Source organism: Humulus lupulus, chromosome 4, assembly GCF_963169125.1.
Source record: "Humulus lupulus chromosome 4, drHumLupu1.1, whole genome shotgun sequence".
Taxonomy (NCBI): domain Eukaryota; kingdom Viridiplantae; phylum Streptophyta; class Magnoliopsida; order Rosales; family Cannabaceae; genus Humulus; species Humulus lupulus.
The window spans coordinates 247,265,068-247,285,878 of NC_084796.1; the positions used below are offsets into that span (position 1 = coordinate 247,265,068).

General features: G+C 35.4%; 2 protein-coding genes across 3 annotated transcripts; one reads left to right on the plus strand and one right to left on the minus strand.

The window, feature by feature from the left end:
- Positions 1-626: 626 nt before the first annotated feature.
- On the minus strand, positions 627-3,038 carry LOC133831595 (uncharacterized). The gene is made up of 3 exons (XM_062261963.1): positions 2,708-3,038; positions 1,947-2,211; positions 627-1,266 (listed from the first exon to the last, which is right to left on the minus strand). The coding sequence occupies exons 1-3, from the start codon at positions 2,946-2,948 to the stop codon at positions 1,032-1,034; spliced, it is 741 nt and encodes a 246-aa protein (XP_062117947.1). The 5' UTR covers positions 2,949-3,038; the 3' UTR covers positions 627-1,031.
- Positions 3,039-5,681: 2,643 nt separating this feature from the next.
- LOC133831596 (lycopene beta cyclase, chloroplastic/chromoplastic-like) lies at positions 5,682-7,809 on the plus strand. Of its 2 annotated transcripts, none has more exons than XM_062261964.1 (2): positions 5,682-5,836; positions 6,101-7,809. In XM_062261964.1, exon 2 carries the CDS (start codon positions 6,174-6,176, stop codon positions 7,680-7,682), a length of 1,509 nt encoding a protein of 502 aa, XP_062117948.1. In that variant the 5' UTR covers positions 5,682-5,836; positions 6,101-6,173; the 3' UTR covers positions 7,683-7,809. The 2 variants fall into 2 exon arrangements, with proteins under 2 accessions (XP_062117948.1, XP_062117949.1); XM_062261965.1 differs by having other exon boundaries at positions 5,687-5,836; positions 6,114-7,809.
- The last annotated feature ends 13,002 nt before the right edge of the window (positions 7,810-20,811 follow it).

Genomic DNA, 20,811 nt, shown 5'->3' on the forward strand with positions numbered 1-20,811 from the left:
TCCATGTTAATCGATTTTTTTTTCTTTATTTAGTGAATATAATTATATTATGTTTTAGAGTTACATGTTTAGTATTCACAAGTTAAACTTGTTTTAAGGGTTTTTTTTGGAAGTATTAAGCATACGTATATTATAATTATGATAATTATGAGGTTTTTATAACATTATAATCAACAGAGTTTTAACCACCAAAATCAATAATTCATCTAATGAATAAATACATCAATTGCAATCGTTAAAAAATAATAATAAAAAAAATAAATTACATAAAACTATAACAAAATGTATAGCAAAAAAAGAAAGTCAAAGGTTGTATATATATGGAGAGACTTATACTATCTTCAAAGCAATCTGTAAATTTTATGCTAAATTTAGCAAAAAATCAATGAGTGTTATATTTTATGCTAAATCGAAACTGTAAATTTTGTAATTATTAATTTCAGTGTCGTACTTTTGCAAATAATTTTATCCATTACAAATATCATTTGTCTATATACAAAATATATAGCATATATGTAAATTTCCCTTAACTAGAGGCTTCATTGTCGTACGAAAAGGTTTGCTTAATCACACACAGTTTTGGTACATAATTATGTAAATACAAGAACAAATTCACTATTAACAAGTTTAAAAAAATAACAATAAAACATGTTGTCCTTCATAATCAACAGTATAGCACCAATAATTTGACAATACAGTAAAATACAGCAATTTCAGTTTGATAATGAAATGTTATTCTTCAAGCTCCTACTACTAGTCTCTCTGATTTAGGTTCATCATCTTCTGATTCAAGATTCCCTGTGCCTAAAATACACTTATTTTTTGCACACAACCAATCAACATGGCCGGTCTACTAAAGGTAAAGATGTCCAAAACAATATACAGGTTCTGATCGCCAGTTCAAATCACTAAGAAGAGTAATAAGGTGAAGAACACAAAAGGATAAATATGTACAATGCTAGTGTCGTATTATAACTTTAACATTTACCTTTTAGTAAGGCCTTAACTTGGACTGAAATGCATTAGCCAAACTAGGACATATCATGTCTTGATGCCCATCTCTCGTCATATCTCCCAAATGAGCAAGCCATGGCAGGAACCTCAGTTAAGTGAAGAGGGTCTGGTTCAATACCATAATCGGTTAGTGGTCTGTGTTCCAGAACATCATCATGAGATTTCACAAATTCGGGAATTTCAATGTCTTCCTTCTTTACATCATCCCAAAGGTACTGCAAACGACTCACGTACTTGATCTTCCAATACAGACTACAAAAAGGATTAAAGGAGAAGAAAACAATATTAAGGCAAACATGTGTAATGCATCAGCACAAACACCTGCATATTATGCTCTTAAATCATACTGAGAAACTTATCATCATTCGGTATTAATAGTGTGTATAATTCGGGCTCAAATTTATTCGAGAAGCAACATCACAAACTACTTGAGATTCAGTATATATAAATATACCGTGACAAGGGAAAACATAGATTTGGGATTCAGTTAGGATAGTTAAATAACGATAGAGCTACTGATTGCAGCAAGCCCCAGATGCTATTTTTATTTTAACATTACAAGGTTTGATTGGAATGGAAGACAATGCTTGCGTTATTGATGCAAAAAATTGCAAAGGAAAGTATCAAAAGAAGGAAAAACAACCACAGTTTAAAATTCAAACAATTTCGAGATTGTGTCAGGAGACATTGTTTGGACCATACTAGACTCATAAATTCTACACTAAAGTTATTGGGTGGGCGAGTGGTGCAGGATTTAAATTCCCCTAAACGTTTCTAATTGAATCAAAAATGAAATTCGACACTGGAATACCAAGCAAATGATATCATAACTTTTAAAAATACCAACCATGATCAAGAAAAACTACAGAAAATTACTACTCCAAACAACCTGGTTAGACTTTTGGGTTTAAAAAAATCATAAAATCACTCACCCTCCACTTAGGAAGAATCGGCCGAGGGTAGCAAATACAAGCCGCGAGCGAAGCCCAGGATGAACAAAGTAGACAAATTGAAGCCTGTCTTTGAAATCAGAAGGAAGGTCTTCATAAATCCACCTCAAGATAGTGATCCCAGGGGAGTTATCCTCTTTCTGGACAGTACTATGCATGTAAACAATGGAGAATGGCCCTTCAGGCAATTCACTGCATAGCTTTTGAACAATATACCTCTTCAAACGATCTGCGCTGACAATTGGAGCTGCAAACGAACAACATAACATAACACAACAAGTAATCCACTCAGAATGGTTTAAAAGGTCATAATATAAAATTACTTCTTCAAGTAAAATCCTCCACCATTCACATTGCTCTGAATAAAATATCAATAATTTCTGGTTATTATTACGAAAGTATACAAATTTATGATAGAATCATGCGTTGAATTTTCTCTTCCCAAAACTTCATTAAATCTAGAAAATTTATCCAAGTTTTTTACAAAATTCAAATACTAACGCCATACCAAAATACAAAACTAGGAATTAGCATGTGAAAGAGAACTAATATCAAATATCTGCTACAAATTTTTCCTCCAATTTCAAAACAATACGAGCAAAATCAACAAAAATACCGATATTAACTAAATAGAGAGTTTAAAAAGAACACTAACAATATAACAAACAGAACCCTCGTATCAAAATCAAGTTACGAACCAAAAAAAAAAAAGAAAACTTTGAGTAGTGAGATTCGTATTTTACCGGGAAAGTACTTTCCGACGATGCGAAAAATCCGATTGCCGGACTTGTCGAGACCTTGAATACGAAAGAACTGCAAAAGTTCGAGGTCGGAGAAATCCTCGTCGGAGAGGTACTGAGGGCAGTCGTGCCAGTTCTCTTGGTCTTCGGTCTCTTTCTCTTGGATCTCCAAGAAGGGTCTTGCGTCCATGCCCAGATCCGAGGCCAGTACGAAAACCGAGAAGTCGTCCGATGAGCTACCCATTTCCGTTTTCGCTCACTTTTTCTCGCACTTTCTCACTGCTTTACGCTCTAAAGTCTAAACCGTAACTCGAGCGAGGAGCAACCGAGAATATGAGATTGCCTGTGGAGTGGTTTAGAATAAATTAGTGTATTTGGACACGTGGATAATACTTAATTAAATTTTAAATTTTGTGCCTTTCCCATTAGTATTTTATTCTAACAACTCGTCTCCAGTAGATGGAAATATTATTATTATTAAATATTAAATTTCATATATTTGAATTTAATAAGTATTATAAAGTAACACTAATTAATATAAAGTGTTAACTCATATAGTATTAGACACATTAAAATACCAAATAACAATATTTAATATTTTAAAACACGTCAATCTCAGTTCTATTTCAAGAATAACTTTTTCTCTCCTTGTAAAACCTAGGTTCTCCCATTGTAAGAACTAAATATTTTGTCAAAGAATTTATTTTTTATTAAATAATAGTGGAAGTTGGAGACTTTGTCGGTTTTGCTTTTAGGCCATAACATAAACAAAGCTTCGTTTTCCTCGAATGAAAAATATGTTTTTTTTGAGAAGACGAGCAATTCTTAGAGGTGGAATGTTTGAAGAATGAAAGAAATGTTTAATTAAATTTATGATGACATGGTCCAATTAAGATAAATTATTCTATTCTTTCTTTCCTAATTTTTTTTTACTATAAATAGTAAAGTCTTACCTTATGAAAGATACATTTGATTTATTTCTTATAATGTTATTCTATTGCATTAAAATAAAAAGGGAAATTTGTGGCATAAATACCTATTTTGTTCATTTTGTTGCTAATAAGTACCCAATTTTTAAAAATTGCGGCATAAATACCCATTTTGTTCATTTTGTTGCTAATAAGTACCCAATTTTTAAAAATTGCGGCATAAATACTCATTTTGTTCATTTTGTTGCTAATAAATACCCAATTTTTAAAAATTGCTGCATTAATACTCAAAATTCCACTTTTTAGACTCTGCCGTTGGTACCCACTTAACAGAGTTACTATTAAGGACACGTGTACTGCCCTGATAATTCTTCTTTTTTTTCACCTAATTAATTAAGAAAATACAATAAGTACCATCAATAATGTGTCTAGCTTTATTTTTAGCCCGATAAAAAGTCCAAGAGGAAACTTTAGAGTACTTACTATCAGATGTCATCTGTCTGTAAGACTTTAGAGTACTAATTTTTATTTTAATTAGTTTTATGTATTTTCTTAATTAATTAGGTGAAAAAAAAAAGAATTATCAGGACAGTACACGTGTCCTTAATAGTAACTCTGTTAAGTGGGTACCAACGGCAGAGTCTAAAAAGTGGAATTTTGAGTATTAATGCAGCAATTTTTAAAAATTGGGTACTTATTAGCAACAAAATGAACAAAATGAGTATTTATGCCACAATTTTTAAAAATTGAGTACTTATTAGCAACAAAATAAACAAAATAGGTATTTATGCCGCAAATTTCCCAGATAAAAATTTCTACGGACTTAAAGTATCATAGGTTTTTTTATAGGTGTCTATTGAGGGTTCTTACCGTTTTATTCAATCAAGAACACATTGAATTATTAATTAAGTCAATCAATTTGTGATCAAAAGTGCATTTAATAATGATAATCCAACTATAAAGTTAGTTTTTTGGACTCAAGAATTCAACGAACAAAACTGTTGCTTCCTTGTCACACTATAGGGGTAGTATTCAAGAGTGACAATGTGTGAGCCATTGATTTATTTTATGCTCTTTTTTTTAATTTACTTATTTTATGATTTTAACTATAATCAAAAGTATAAATTTTATAAAAACAATGCCAAAGTATAAATGGATATAAACCTTACTTTACTTTTTATTTATACGATTTACTTGTGAAAAGAAAAACAGTTTATAGTATTTAGTGTGAAAAGAAAAACAGTTTATAGTATTTAGTAGAAACATATGAAAGAAAATAAAATAAAAAAGATTATATTATATTGACTGCCTTCGAAAATTGAGAAATTAAAGTGGTTTTACAATTTTTCATTCAATTTCTTCAACTCCTACCATAGAAGACTATATTTTGTAGTAACAGTTGATGAGTGAATAATAATTTTTTTTTTAAAAAACACTGTGGGTGTGAGAGATCAAAATATATTTTTATTTAATTTTAAGAAGTGTAATTTGATTTTTTTTTATTATTATTATTAGCAGCAAAAATATTTAAATTATCACGTTTGTATTACTTAAATACCCAATTTATTCTTTTGTTGGTGAAAATATATTCCATCCATATTTTATTGCAGTTGTCAGTTTTAACCGTTATGTGTTTATGATATGGTAGTGAAAATACAAAATTAAATTAATATTTATGGTGAAAATACTTAATTTAATAAATATATGCAGAAAAAGTATCAAAATTATTGATGTTTGCGACAAAAATATTCAAATTATCATGTGATGAACTTTACAGTAAAATAAATAATTACAATAAAATATAAACGAAAAATACTTTTAATAAAAAAAATAACTTGTATACTTAATTACTACAAAAATAATTAATTTGAGGAGATTCCAAACAAATATCCTTGTTCTTATTTTGGTAGTGGACCATTTCATGGCACTGTGGATGGCACGCGGCCATCATATCCGCCTTAAACATTATCCTTTGTGTATGTGTATATTTTTCATTATTTTTTTCCATAAAAAATATACATTTTTCGTTATTTTATTTTATTTTATATTATTGTTTGCTACTGTTGATGTACATCTCATATGTCACCACACCACACAAGCTTCACCTTTACAAAAATCTCTTTATGGCGTTGAGAGTGTTCATCACTAGCTTCTCCAAAAATCGGCCTCTAAAATGCTCTCTCTCTCCTATCGATGCTCTCTGGTATGTTGTCAACTCTAAACTATGCAACTATTATCATATTAAGCTCTTCTTAGCTGTGTTCATCACGTATTGTAGAACTAGAAGGTTGAGAAATTGGAAGAACTGTTATCAATTTCTAGAAAATATTTGTTGTACTAATATACTTTTAGGTGAAAAGTTAGGTTCTTTTACAAGACCAGAGTTCCATATTCTGTATTGAGTCCAAAGACCCATCATTGTAATTGATTTCATAGTTCAGAATTTTCTAAATTCTTTCACGGTCAGATTGTTATTTCAGGAATTCGAGGTGACCCAGTTTGGATTTTGTAGAGATATCTGTGACCCAGATTGAGATTTCATGGACACTTTACTCAAAACGCATAACAAGCTCGAGTTCTTGCATCCACATAATGGGTTTTCAGAGAAAGTGAGCAATTCATGCCCAGCAAAGCTTCAGGAGCTTAGATTTGGTGTTAAGAAGTCTAATCTGAAATGGAGTAAGACTACTTGTGTCAGGGCTAGTAGTGTTACTCTTTTGGAGCTTGTGCCAGAAACCAAAAAGGAGAATCTTGATTTTGAGCTTCCCTTGTATGACCCATCAAAGGGTCTTGTGGTGGACCTTGCGGTTGTTGGTGGAGGTCCAGCGGGGCTGGCGGTGGCGCAGCAAGTCTCTGAAGCAGGGCTTACAGTGTGCTCCATTGACCCTTGTCCAAAATTGATTTGGCCTAATAACTATGGTGTTTGGGTGGATGAATTTGAGGCCATGGATTTGCTTGATTGCCTTGACACTACCTGGTCCGGTGCTGTTGTGTACATAAATGAAAAATCCAAAAAGGATTTAGATAGGCCTTATGGGAGGGTCAATAGGAAGCTGCTTAAGTCAAAAATGCTGCAAAAGTGCATATCAAATGGTGTCAAGTTTCACCAAGCTAAAGTTATTAAGGTTATACATGAGGAATCTAAATCCTTTTTGATTTGCAATGATGGTGTGACTATTCAAGCTTCTGTGGTTCTTGACGCTACTGGTTTCTCCAGATGCCTTGTACAGTATGATAAGCCTTATAATCCAGGTTACCAAGTGGCTTATGGGATTTTGGCTGAGGTTGATGGTCACCCATTTGATGTAGATAAAATGGTTTTTATGGACTGGAGAGATTCTCATCTCAACAACAACATCGAGTTAAAAGAGAGAAATAGTAAGATACCTACTTTTCTATATGCAATGCCCTTTTCTTCTAACAAGATATTTCTTGAAGAAACATCTTTAGTAGCTCGGCCTGGATTACCTATGAGGGATATTCAGGAAAGAATGGTGGCTAGATTAAGGCACTTGGGAATAAATGTGAAGAGCATAGAAGAAGATGAGCATTGTGTTATTCCGATGGGTGGGCCACTTCCGGTGCTCCCTCAGAGAGTTGTTGGAATAGGCGGTACAGCTGGGATGGTGCACCCTTCAACTGGTTATATGGTAGCAAGAACCTTGGCGGCTGCTCCCATCGTTGCGAGTTCCATAGTTCGGTATTTGGGATCTGATAGAGGTCTTTCTGGACAAGGATTGTCCACCGAAGTTTGGAAAGATCTATGGCCCATAGAGAGGAGGAGACAGAGGGAGTTCTTCTGTTTTGGTATGGATATTCTTCTTAAACTTGATTTGCCAGCCACAAGAAGGTTTTTTGATGCATTTTTTGATCTAGAACCTCATTATTGGCATGGATTCTTGTCATCTCGACTATTTCTTCCCGAGCTTGTACTATTTGGGCTTTCTCTGTTTTATCATGCCTCTAATACTAGTAGAATAGAGATCATGGCCAAGGGAACTGTTCCTTTGGTAAACATGGTCAACAATCTGATACAGGATAGAGATTAGGATGATTATGATATTCAATTATTTGTTGGCACTTTTTTAAGTTTTCTGATGTTGTTGCTTGAAAAGTTGTGAATCAGCTGTAATGCTTTTGATCGTAATGTATATTCAATCCTGTGGTCGATAGAAATCCCTCCAATGAAACTGTTAATGTTCTAAAGTTATTATTGCAGTTCTGCAGCCTTGTATGGGATTGGGAGTTATGCATTACTATAAAACTAACTTTTTTTTTAGTAAATTTTAAGTATAAAAAAGAACCTTTTAAAGTATAATATAAACTTTTCAGAAGTTTTGTTTTTCAAATTTGTCTATAAAGTTATTGCCCATAATATTATGTTTCAAAATGCGCTTTAATAATTTGACGAGAAACAAAAATTATAAGCATTCAAATACACCATGTAAACTTGTAAATATCCACAATGTTCATATAGTCTAAACTCCAACTATAATTTTTCATAATGTCCCTAAAATCCAAATACAAACCATAAAAGCTTATGTCCATATGGTGTCCACAACGTCCAAATACAAACCATAAAAACATTTGTTGAACATAGAATCTAAAGCTCCAAATTACAAAGTTACACACCATAACAAAAAGGGTATCTTGCATTAAAAGAACACTACAAGAAATTTTTACAAGTATCCGAGTGACTTGAGCATTGAGGTCTTCACTTCTTCTCAGATTCTGCAGATGAGGCTGAAGATGGAGCATTAATAAAAAAAGCAGTAGTATCTACAATATTATCAATATAAAGATAAATATTAGATTATATAACATTCACACGATAGTTATATACATTCAGAACTTAGAAAACTAAATAAAAGTTTGATAAATTACCAGCCTCAAGATACTCTGATGTTTCTAGAACTTCCGCTTCATCCATATAATTTTGAATAATGATTGGTTGATGTGATTCACTCCACCAGTTTTTGAGACAAATTGAAGCTTCCACCATCTTTGGACTCAGTGAACTCCTAAAAGGATCTAAAATTCGACCCCCAATCGAAAATGCTGTCTCAGAAGAAACAGCAGTAACTGGTATGGCTAACACATCACGAGCAATGAGTGATAATATCTTGTATTTGCATGTATTTCTTGCCCACCATTTCAAAACATCGAAAGTGTCACCCTCAATCATATCTTCAGCATCCTCAGAAAAATATCTATCAACCTCATTCATTGTTCTACCACCATCTTGCGCTTTTTTTTGTTGTACGAACTCATCGTGTAAATTACGTGATTTGTTGACAATAGGTCGGCCACGCATGAATGAAGAAGAACCACCGACAATTGCTTGACCCTGAGATTGAATCATTGATGACTCAAATCTTGACGTTGCCCCATTATATTGATCAAACATAGCTTGTATAGTTTGTTCCACTCCTCTCACCATTTGAAAGCTTGTAATTGGATCATGAAAAGCATTGAAACAATGACTGAGATATTGAAGCTTGTATCTTGGGTCAAAAACCAAGGCAATCAAAAGTATCTCATTACATTCATCAATAGTTCCCCAATACTTGTCATACTTTAATTTCATGTTCTTTGCCATATTCACTAACAACTGGTCTTCATCGTCATCAAGTGCTAACTCATACAACTCATGTTGCATATTGCATATTTCAATGAAATACTTATTAGAAGTAACATTAGTTGACCCACTAAACTTTAATGTTACATCATAAAAGGTCTCTAAAAATCTCACCAACATCGAAGCATTCTCCCAATCAATTTCACTAGGCGGTCCATCAATTGGCTTCCCATCTTTGTCAACCTCATCAAAATATATCAAATAATTTGCATCTAATTCCATTCTTTTAAATGCTCTATGAAATTTCAATGCACATGTAAGCATTTGAAATGTTGAGTTCCAACTTCTTTGGACATCTAAACAAAGAATTCCTTTGCACTCAATTCTTTCTTTTTTCACACATTCTTTAAACATTTCAAGCCTAAAGCGGGAAGACCTAACGAACCTCACAGCATGTCTAATGGCAGCAATTGAATCATGTTTCTCCTTTATTGCTTCATTGACAATCAAGTTCACAATATGAGCACAACACCTCACATATAAGAACTTCCCATCTAAAATAAGACCCTTTTCCTTGTCTTTGAACATCTCTTTTAAATACTTAATGACATCTTCATTAGAAAAAGAATTATTCACTGTAACGGCAAATAACTTAGAAATACTCCAATCATTCAAGCATGCCCCAATCTCTCCATCAATAGTTTCTCCTCTATGATCTATCACTTGACAAAAATTAATAATTCTTTTTTGATACTGAAAATCATGATCAACCCAATGCACGGTTATTGCCATGTAATTCAAGTTCTGAATTGAAGTCCATGTATCAATTGTTATAGAAACCCTCTCATGCTTCAAAATATTTTTTAAATTCACCTTCTCCTCGTAATATAACTTCAACACATCCTTGGCCACAATCATTCTAGAAGGAATTTCAAATCTAGACTGCAGTATTCTCACAAATTGTTTGAAACCTTTACCCTCGACATGTTTAATCGACAAATCATCTAACACAATATATTTATCGAGGGCAAGCCTACAAGCTTCTTTGCTATACGCCATGGCCACTAAACTCGTTTCCTCGTCCTTTCCTCCCTTCACAAGTTCAAAGCTTGAAACTTTTTGTTTTTTCTCATCCATCTTAAATAGATTAAATTCACAAACATTCTTAAAATGGTTCCATAAATGACTATTCTCATTGTTTCTACTATCACAAGGGAAATCATTGCCACAATAGTTACAAATGCACTTCAGAATCTTTAGGGTCAGTTGGTTCTAATTTGGTGAAATGTTCCCAAATAAATGACCATTTTCCATTCTTAAGAACATGAGGAGATTTATCCCTTTTTCTACCCTTAGTTTTACCCTTATCCGAAGGGTTTTCATCTCCATTAAGGTTTTCATTTGGTGGTAGGTTAACTTCAAGAGAAGGACTTTCATCTACTTCTTCAACAACCATTACCTAATACAACAATTTTAACAAATCTAATCAACAAAACATCAAAAGATCGCACAATTCCTGTAATCCACTACAGCAAAGCAGCATATAAATCCTATAATCCACTACAACAGATCAACATACACACAAGTGAAGTCCTATAATCCACTAGATGCACTGATTTAAACATCACTAACAAAATCCAGCAAGGAGTAGAAATTATAATTTACCTCCAACTTCAAAGTTTGAAGCGTAATCTTTAAATATATCTACTTCAACGTCTGTCTATTGTCAAATTCTTCACAAAGAGAATAAGCTCAATCAAAGTCCAATAACTCCAATATGTCAAACCCTACATTCAATCATAGCAACCAAAAATATTGGACCAATATCTAACTATACAATGATAAACACAGAACACAAAACCTCATATTAATTCAAATAGAAAATCAACTTAAAAAAAAACATAAAACCTCAAATGGAGACTACTGTCCGAGAGTGTAAAAGCATAAAAATCTCAGCATTTTTAGCTAAACTCCTTAGTCTATACACATATTAACCAAGTATACAACTGGCCGCAAAAATGTAACACGCAAGTATACGTGGTCTAATCAAGTAATATATGATAAGTTAAGTGTCGATCCCACGAAGACTGATATTAATCACCAACAATTAATCTCTAATTCTAATTGATTTGCTTAATAATTTCAGATTACAATTAAAATACTTACTACTAAAAATTAGGAAACTACTAACACTTAAATAAATGCAGTAATAAGAGTTGATTTAATTTAATAGATGCAAAAGTTAGGGCTTTAGTTTCATCAACTTTCCACTTATGATTTCTACTCAATTCTCAAGATATCTTAATTCTGTTGTAGTAGCAGATTATAATTATATATTATAGTCTTATTAGGATCTATAATTCTCTACAATATACTATGCCCTACATCTCTGTGGTAATCAATATATTGCAGGCTTTAAGCACATAATCCCTAAACTACACAACTCATAAAAGTACTTTCGTCTAATATGAAATTGTGATTATTTATCTATAGCATAATTATCCTTTTCTTTTCAGAGATTAGGTTAAAATCATATGGACATGTAAATGACGATCAAACATTCACAAGCATTAAGTGTACGATAAATAATCCACAGCAGAAGAAAGAAATTCAGAAAAATTTCATTAAGAAATCATAGTTTCAAGAAGAATCCACTAAAACCCTAATAACAAGATTAGTTCAAAGCAGACATACTAACATCAATCAAATTAAATATAAACATAAACATGAGTAGAGAGATTACAGAAGAGAATAAGAATTCAAACTTTAGGTCTCAATGTTTTTCTTCTGCCTCCAATGACTTGTTTCTCTCTAATTCTGCATAATCTTCCAATTAACTCTAAAAACGTCCTTTTAAACCAAAACCCTAAAAAAAAAACATAACAAAGACGAAATTCACGTGCAGCCACACGCGCCGCGACCCTTGCATTCGGGCGCCGCGGCGCGCATGCTCTATCCAGCGGACCCTCTCTGACTTCAGCAAGCGCCGCGGCGCGTCCCCCAGGCGCCGCGGCCCTTCAAAATTCCAGGATTTAGGCACTTTCTGTTTCTCCCTTGCGCCGCAGCTCTCCATTCAAGCGCCGCGGCCCCTAAAATTCTTCCAAAATCTCAATTCCAAACTGCAATTCCACCAATTCTCTCCGCGAATGAGTCTTCAGCTCCCTTCTTATCAACTTTTAGCACAAATTGCTCAATTTCAACTGATTTTTCAGTCATTTGCCAAACTTCACGATTTCCTCTCCTATTTCCTGAAAACATACCCAAACAAGCGTAATACCGCAACACACTCCACCAAAAATGACTCAAACTTATCCTAAACACATGTTAAAACTAAGCTAAAAACAGACTCATCAAATTCCCCCAAACTTGACTTTTACTCGTCCTCGAGTAAACCAAAACAAACACAACACAAACAAACACATACTCACACATTTTTGAATCAAGCCAACAACAATACTAAGCCTCAAGCTATGACAAATAACTTACTTATATAATCTTCAAGGAACTCAACTTAAAATCCAGAATTTCAGTTGAAACAAATATTCCATTCAATCAAACAACAAAAATAATAGCTTTCAAAATCATGATTAACAAATAACATGTAATTGAATTCCTTTATGCTCACTGAGTTTCCATTCCAATCCACAACCAAATAAAATCTCATAAGCTTGCTATACTTGCTAATCTCCACTAATGCAGACCAAACATGCTCAGAAATCAGTAGGTCTTTTTAAGTTTATAACTGAATGGCTTAGGCAAAGGTGGATGAGAAAGTCATTTAAGCTCAACATATACCATGAACACTAACCAACCAACGCTACATTAAATACAAATCACAAATCCAATCCCACTGTTCCCAATATCTTATCATTTTGAGAGAACTTACATAAACAAAGATTTTTTTTTCTTTCTTTTATTTAACATTACACTCCCCCAAACTTATTCCTTGATAATACTATTTGGAGTGTAATGTTATCTCATCATTGAAATATATATATATATTTTTCTTCTTCTTTCTTTTTCTTCTTAAAATTCTCTCAAAATGTATTTTTTTTTTCATTGTTAACAACCCTTGCCATACATAACCCCCCATTACAAATCAATCCCAATTATCATTCATATGTTCATGGTATACACAGGGGAAAGACAAAATAATAGTCAGGTTTTCAATTAATTAGCTCAAGGCAAATGTCAATCAATAAAAGGTCACTTTAGGCTCAACAATGGGTAACTAAGGATTAAACATATCAAGGTTGGCTAGAAAGGCTCAAACGGTCCAAAAATTTTCCTAAATCATTTTTCCAAGCATGCATGATCTAAGATTTCGCCTCAAAAAAACAAGCAAACAAGTTCTAAGATAAACCAGTCCAATCCTCCTTTCCTATTTCAAACTTAGCAAGCATAAATTTTATTCCGTCACATACAATTTATCAAAATCATGATTAAGCTCTCAATTATTTACGTGTTTGATAAAAATAGAACAAAATATTCAACCAAGCACACGGATTTGATTTTAGCTTTATTCCCATTCAATTTACACAGTTCATCATTCAATCATAGTATCATTGGCTAATCATTGGTAACTTGATTCAACTCACACCCTAACAAAACATGACTAACACGATTAAAACCAAAACAAAACTACAGAAAAACCAAAACAACACAAACACGACTCAGACAACAATAAATCTCTTCCCCCAAACTAAACCTAAACATTGTCCCCAATGTTTGCAAACAAAAGAAAATAAAACAAAAGTGTAAGGAAAAGAGACTTACCAGAAACATTTAAAATGGTGGAGGCGGCGATGGTGGTGGATACGGTAAAAACGGAGATGGAACAGGAAATGGAGCCACATCTTCCTCGTTTTGGATAGACCACCGATTGACCAAAGCATTTAGCTGGTTCACGTGAGCAATTTGATACTCACTTTGCTGCGCCATGTATTGCTGCATATGTTGCTGCTGTGCAATCTGATAGTTGTTCTGCTGAACCAAATACTGAAACTGATTCTGTATCAGATGCATGTAGGGATCAAAATTACCTGCCGCAGGTGGAATAGGCGGTTGTTCAACCGGTACTTCTTGCGCAAACTCCTCCGGAATTGTACCCTCCATACCTGCTTCAATATCCTCTTCGTCTACTTCATCTACTCGGGGCCTTTTATCAACAGCACGCTGCCGAGGTGGTGGTGCTTCTAAGGTCGGTAATTCATACCCCATTACCCTATTCGCAGAAATTGCCGACATGGGTTTCCGAACTACATCACTTCCAAACATAACCACTCCATAAGTTCGGCATAAATCAGTGATTAAGGAAGCATGACCTAATCCTCCCGTAGTGGTCAACATACTAATATCCTTCATACTCTTCCTAATCACTCGGCCTACATCAATTTTCATACCAGTCATAATGGCATAAACCAACAACACCTCTCCTTGTTGATATCTGACATGTGAGTTGTCGGCATTAGCCTTGCACTCACAAAGTGCACCCAAGCCCGCGCCACATGATTTAATTGATAACACCACAAGTATTTTGGGACCCCACCAACAACAGTAAACCGAGCTCCCGGTATACTCAAAGTTTCCGCCACATGAACCCAATCAATATCATCTCCATGAGCCCATTGATGATATTCATCATCCTCCCGTTCATATGTCGGCATATCATATAATTCAGCAATTGTATCTATACCAACCGAAACTTGAACACCTCTAACAAATACGCCTACATTCTTCATCTCCACATAGTTTGCATAAAATTCCAAAACCACTGACAAGTTGGCATGGGTAATATCCTCTGAAGCAAACATAGCCCAACCCCTTCTTTGAATTTCCCCCCTAATTTCTTCATAAGTTGAGAGTTCATTTGGTGATTCCGTATACTCAAATCCCCGCTCACTGATTACCTTCCTCTTACGAATCCTTGTATAACGCTCAAAAGCGGCCTTACTTACAAATTTGGTGACATCATAATCTGGAGGTGGTTCGGGTTCCTTAGAAGTGGATGGCCTTGAAGAAGATGGTCTATTGGTGTTCCTAGAAGAGGATGCCCTAGTGGGGTTTCTCTTAGGTCCCATAATATGCTATGAAAATTTGGACAGCACCTCCCCTATTTTTGCAATATTCCCCAATTCCAAATAACTTTCAAACATATTCAAATCAATGCACTACCAATACTACACAATCCCCACTATACTCTTCAATAAAAAATCCCTTCTTTCCCTTCTTTATAAGAAATTACCAACAAAAATCTGAATATTGGAAGAAACACTTACTTGACAGTGATAATCTCCTCTTGAACTCTCCAATTGCACCAAATAAGCATGAAATCACCACTCCACTTGATAGAAATTGAAAAATTAGGGCTTGAAGAAAATTTGGGGATTTCAAACTCAGATTAGGGAATGAGAAGAAGAAGAAATTTGTGGCTGAATTAATGTGGATTGAAGAGAAAATAAGGAGAAATGGGAAAAATTTCTGGGTAGAATGAAGAAATCTAGAGAGAAAATGAGGAGAAAGGAGTTGTGGATTTTTTTTAAAATGGGGAGAATGGGAAAAAAAAGAAAGAGGGAAACCTCTTTTAATTTTTGGAACCGCATGCGTGCCGCAGCGCTATCTTCCAAATTCCAAATCTTAAATTTTTTTAATTTTTTTAATTTTTTATAGTTTTCACGATTTCCACGGTTCTATTACATTAAAAGGAAAACTAAAAACTAAACAAAATAATAAATACAACCACAACTAAACTAAAAACTGTTCATGCTTTTTACATACTAACTGAACTAAAAATTAAAAACAAACATAGGAATGCCTCCTACAAGTGCTGTCGTTAACGTCATTTAGCCGGACGCTGCTTTAGTCTTCAGATCAAATCAATTCCAACTCGACCACGGTCCTACATGTCTCTACCGGTCCCTCCAAGTAATGCTTCAATCTCTGTCCGTTCACCTTAAAATCTCCCGTCTTTTCACTATGAACTTGTACTGCTCCATAAGGAAGTGAAAATACTACCGTATACGGTCCAGACCATCTTGACTTCAGTTTTCCAGGAAAAAGTTTAAGCCTGGAATTAAAGAGCAAAACTTTATCACCTGGTTGAAAATCCTTCCTCAATATTTTCTTATCATGAAAAGCCTTCGATTTCTCCTTATATATCTTCGCATTCTCATAAGCTTCATTTCGGAATTCCTCAAGTTCATTTAACTCCATAAGCCTATTCTGCCCCGCCATGAAGAGATCAACATTCAACTTTTTCACAGCCCAAAAGGCTCTATGCTCCAATTCCACCGGTAGATGACAAGCCTTACCAAACACCAATCGATATGGTGACATTCCAATCAGAGTTTTAAATGCCGTGCGATAAGCCCAAAGTGAATCATCGAGCTTCTTCGACCAATCCTTCCTCGAAGTATTTACCGTCTTTTCCAAGATACCTTTTATTTCTCTATTCGATACTTCAGCTTGGCCATTTGCAATTGGGTGATAAAATAATGCCTTGCGATGATGAACACCATAACGAGCACAAAGAGCGGTAAACCACTTATTGCAAAAATGACTTCCCTGATCACTAATAATAGCTCTTGGAGTACCAAATCGAGTGAAGATATTTTTATGAAGGAATTTAATAACTTCCTTCCCATCACAAGTAGGAGTTGCTGCAGCTTCTACCCATTTAGAAACATAATCAACCGCAAGCAAAATATACTTGTTATTATACGATGATGGGAAGGGTCCCATAAAGTCGATCCCCCATACGTCAAATAGCTCAACTTCCAAAATACCGGTCATCGGCATTTGATCTCTTCTTGATATGTTCCCAGTCCGTTGAAAACGGTCACAACTTTTGACAAAATCATTAGCATCCTTAAATAATGTAGGCCAGTAAAACCCACTTTGCAAAACTTTCGCAGCTGTTCTTGTTCCGCCAAAATGACCACCGCAATGCAAACTATGACAGTGAGTTAAGATTGATAACATTTCCTCCTCAGGAACACATCTATGAATAACTTGATCTGGGCAATGCTTGTACAGAATAGGCTCCTCCCAATAATAATGCTTCACCTCCGAATAAAACTTCTTTAATTGTTGCCTTGTCATTTCAGGGGGTATAACCTTGGCAGCCAAATAATTTACATAGTCCGCAAACCATGGAACCTCCTTACCAACATTCACTTCGAACAACTGCTCATCCGGAAAAGCATCATTAATCTGAACTTCTTTATTAAGAGAATTTACCCATACTTCTAAACTAGACAGATGATCAGCCACCAAGTTCTCAGTACCCTTCTTATCCTTAATTTCCACATCAAATTCTTGTAATAGCAAAATCCACCGAATAAGACGAGGCTTGGAATCTTTCTTAGTCATGAGATACTTTATTGCCGAATGATCCGTATAGACTACCACCTTGTTTCCAATCAAATATGGACGGAACTTGTCGAAGGCATAAACTATGGCTAGAAGTTCTTTTTCCGTTGTTGCATAATTCAGTTGAGCATCATTTAAAGTCCGACTAGCATAGTATATAGTTCGAAATACCTTATCCACTCGCTGCCCAAGAACCGCTCCAACCGCATAATCACTAGCATCGCACATAAGCTCAAATGGAAGTTCCCAATTAGGAGTACATACTATCGGCGCTGAAATGAGCTACTCCTTGAGAGTCTTGAAAGCAGCCAAACAATCACCATTAAAATCAAACGGAACCCCATTCATCAACAAGTTAGACAGCGGCTTTGAGATCTTAGAGAAGTCTTTGATAAATCTCCGATAAAACCCCGCATGGCCCAAGAAACTCCTCACTCCTTTAACTGAAATTGGCGGTGGCAAATTCTCTATGGTGGAAATCTTGGCACGATCCACTTCAATTCCTTTCTTAGAAATTTTGTGCCCCAATACAATGCCTTCACTAACCATAAAATGGCACTTTTCCCAATTAAGCACCAAATGCGACTCCTCACACCTTCTCAACACCATCTCCAAATTCATCAAACACATGTCAAAAGAGGACCCATAAACCGAAAAATCATCCATAAAAATTTCAATCCCTTTCTCAACCATGTCAGAGAATATTGCCATCATGCACCATTGAAACGTGGCTGGTGCATTACACAACCCGAATGGCATCCTCCGAAAAGCGAAAGTCCCATAAGGACACGTAAAAGTTGTCTTTTCTTGGTCCTCCGGTGCAATTACGATCTGGTGATAGCCCGAGTACCCATCTAAAAAAACAATAGTAATTATGCCCCGCCAATCTATCCAACATTTGATCAATGAAAGGCAAAGGAAAATGATCTTTCCTCGTTGCCTTATTCAATTTTCGATAATCAATACATATCCTCCACCCCGTCACTGTCCTAGTTGGAATCAATTCATTGCTTTCATTCTTTATCACCGTCATACCCCCTTTTTTCGGTACCACTTGCACTGGGCTTACCCAAGCACTATCAGAAATTGGGTAAATCACCCCAGCATCCAACCACTTCAAAATCTCTTTCCTCACCACTTCTTTCATTGTTGGATTAAGCCTTCTTTGAGCGTCGATAGTCGGTTTTGCCTCATCTTCCATCAGAATTCTATGCATGACTGTTGATGGACTAATTCCTCTTATATCAGCCAAAGTCCACCCTATAGCAGTTTTATGAGCCTGTAACACCCTCAACAATTTCTCCTCCTCTACCTCCGAAAGAAATGATGAGACTATAACTGGAAGAGTCTCTTTCTCCCCAAGATAAGCATAATGAAGGTGGTCTGGTAAAACCTTTAACTCTAAAACAGGTGGCTTCTAAATCGATGGTACTGGTCTGTCTGGTCCTGCCCCCAACTCTTCAAATTTCTTATGTTTCCAAGGCTCAGCTGATTTTATCCAAGTTAAGTAACTCATCACCTCTTCATTCTCCTCACCATCTACATCATCAACTGTGAGACTCAACTCAAGAGGATCCCCCCTTAATGTTTTCCTTTCCACTACTTCTTCGACCACATCAACAGAGAAACAACTATCACTTGTTTTAGGATAAGTCATAGCCTTAAACACATTAAATACTACTTCCTCCCCTTGAACTCTCAGCTTCAACTCTCCCTTTTTCACATCAATCAATGCTTGCCCAGTTGCTAAAAATGGTCTCCCCAAAATAATTGGAACATTCTCATCCTCCTCCATATCAAGTACTATAAAATCAGCCGGAAAAATAAACTTATCCACCTTTACCAACACATCTTCTATAGTACCACGAGGATGCTTCACAGATCTATTAGCCAGCTGTAATGTTACTGTAGTTGGCCTAGCTTCCCCCAAACCAAGCCTTCGGAATATAGACAAAGGCATTAAATTAATACTCGCCCCCAAATCACATAGGGCATGCATACATTCGAACTCCCCAATAGTGCATGGAATGGTAAAGCTCCCAGGATCTCTCAACTTTTTAGGAAGCTTCCGTTGAAAAATTGCGCTGCATTCTTCTGTTAATGCCACTGTTTCATAATCACCCATTTTTCTCTTATTTGAGAGAATCTCCTTCATGAACTTTACATAGCTTGGCATTTGTTCTAATGCTTCTGCAAATGGTATATTTATGTGTAACTTCTTGAACACCTCTAAAAACTTTGCAAACTGCTTATCCAAATTATGCTTGCGAAGTCTTTGTGGATATGGAACTCTAACATGATGCTCAATAGTTACAGGTGGGGTCTCCTCTTCTTCCTTAAGGTCTTCAGTAACCTTTTTATTATCCAACTTCTTCTCATCTTCTACTGACTGACTCTTCTTTGGCCCTTCATATTTCGCTCCACTCCTCAAGGTAATAGCTTGGCACTGTTCTTTAGGATTAACTTCTGTAGTGCTAGGCAAATTTCCTTGAGCTCTATTAGTCATTAAAGTAGCCAATTGCCCTATTTGAGTCTCCAAACTTCTTATGGATGCCCTAGTCTCAGTCATGAATTGGTTAAGCACATCAGGTTGGGATTCAGCTGGTTTCATTTGCATGGGTGGAGGTGGCCTATTTTGTGGTTGATAGTAGCCCGGTGGAGGATTTTGGTGTGCATATTGTTGTGGATAAGGTGGCCTATTTTGGGTAGGTATATAAGGTGGCTGAGGTTGAGGATAAGGTTGGAGAGTGTTTTGGTTGTTAGACCAGGAAAAATTGGGATGGTTCTTCCAAGCTGGGTTGTAAGTCATGGAATTGGGATTGTTAGGCTGTCTTGGGTAATTTCCTATGGCTTGGACTTCTTCCATGGGCATATTATTCATGTCTGTAGCAGGGCATTGGTTTGGTTGATGGGCTGTACCACACACTTCACATGAGTTTTGAACTTGCATAGCTTGAGAGGGGAGTGTGGTCTTTTGCAATTGCTTTGTCAAGGCTGCTACTTGAGCGGTAAGCATGGTTATGGCATCCACTTCCATCATTCCAGCCACCTTCTTTGGCTGCCCCCTTTCATTTGGCCATTGGTAATTGTTCATCGCCATCTCCTCTAATAGCTCATATGCCTCATTAGCACTTTTGCTCATAAAGGCACCTCCCGCCGCAGCATCTATAATTGTTCTTGTCGTCCCATTCAAACCATTATAAAAATTATGCACCAACATCCACTTTTCT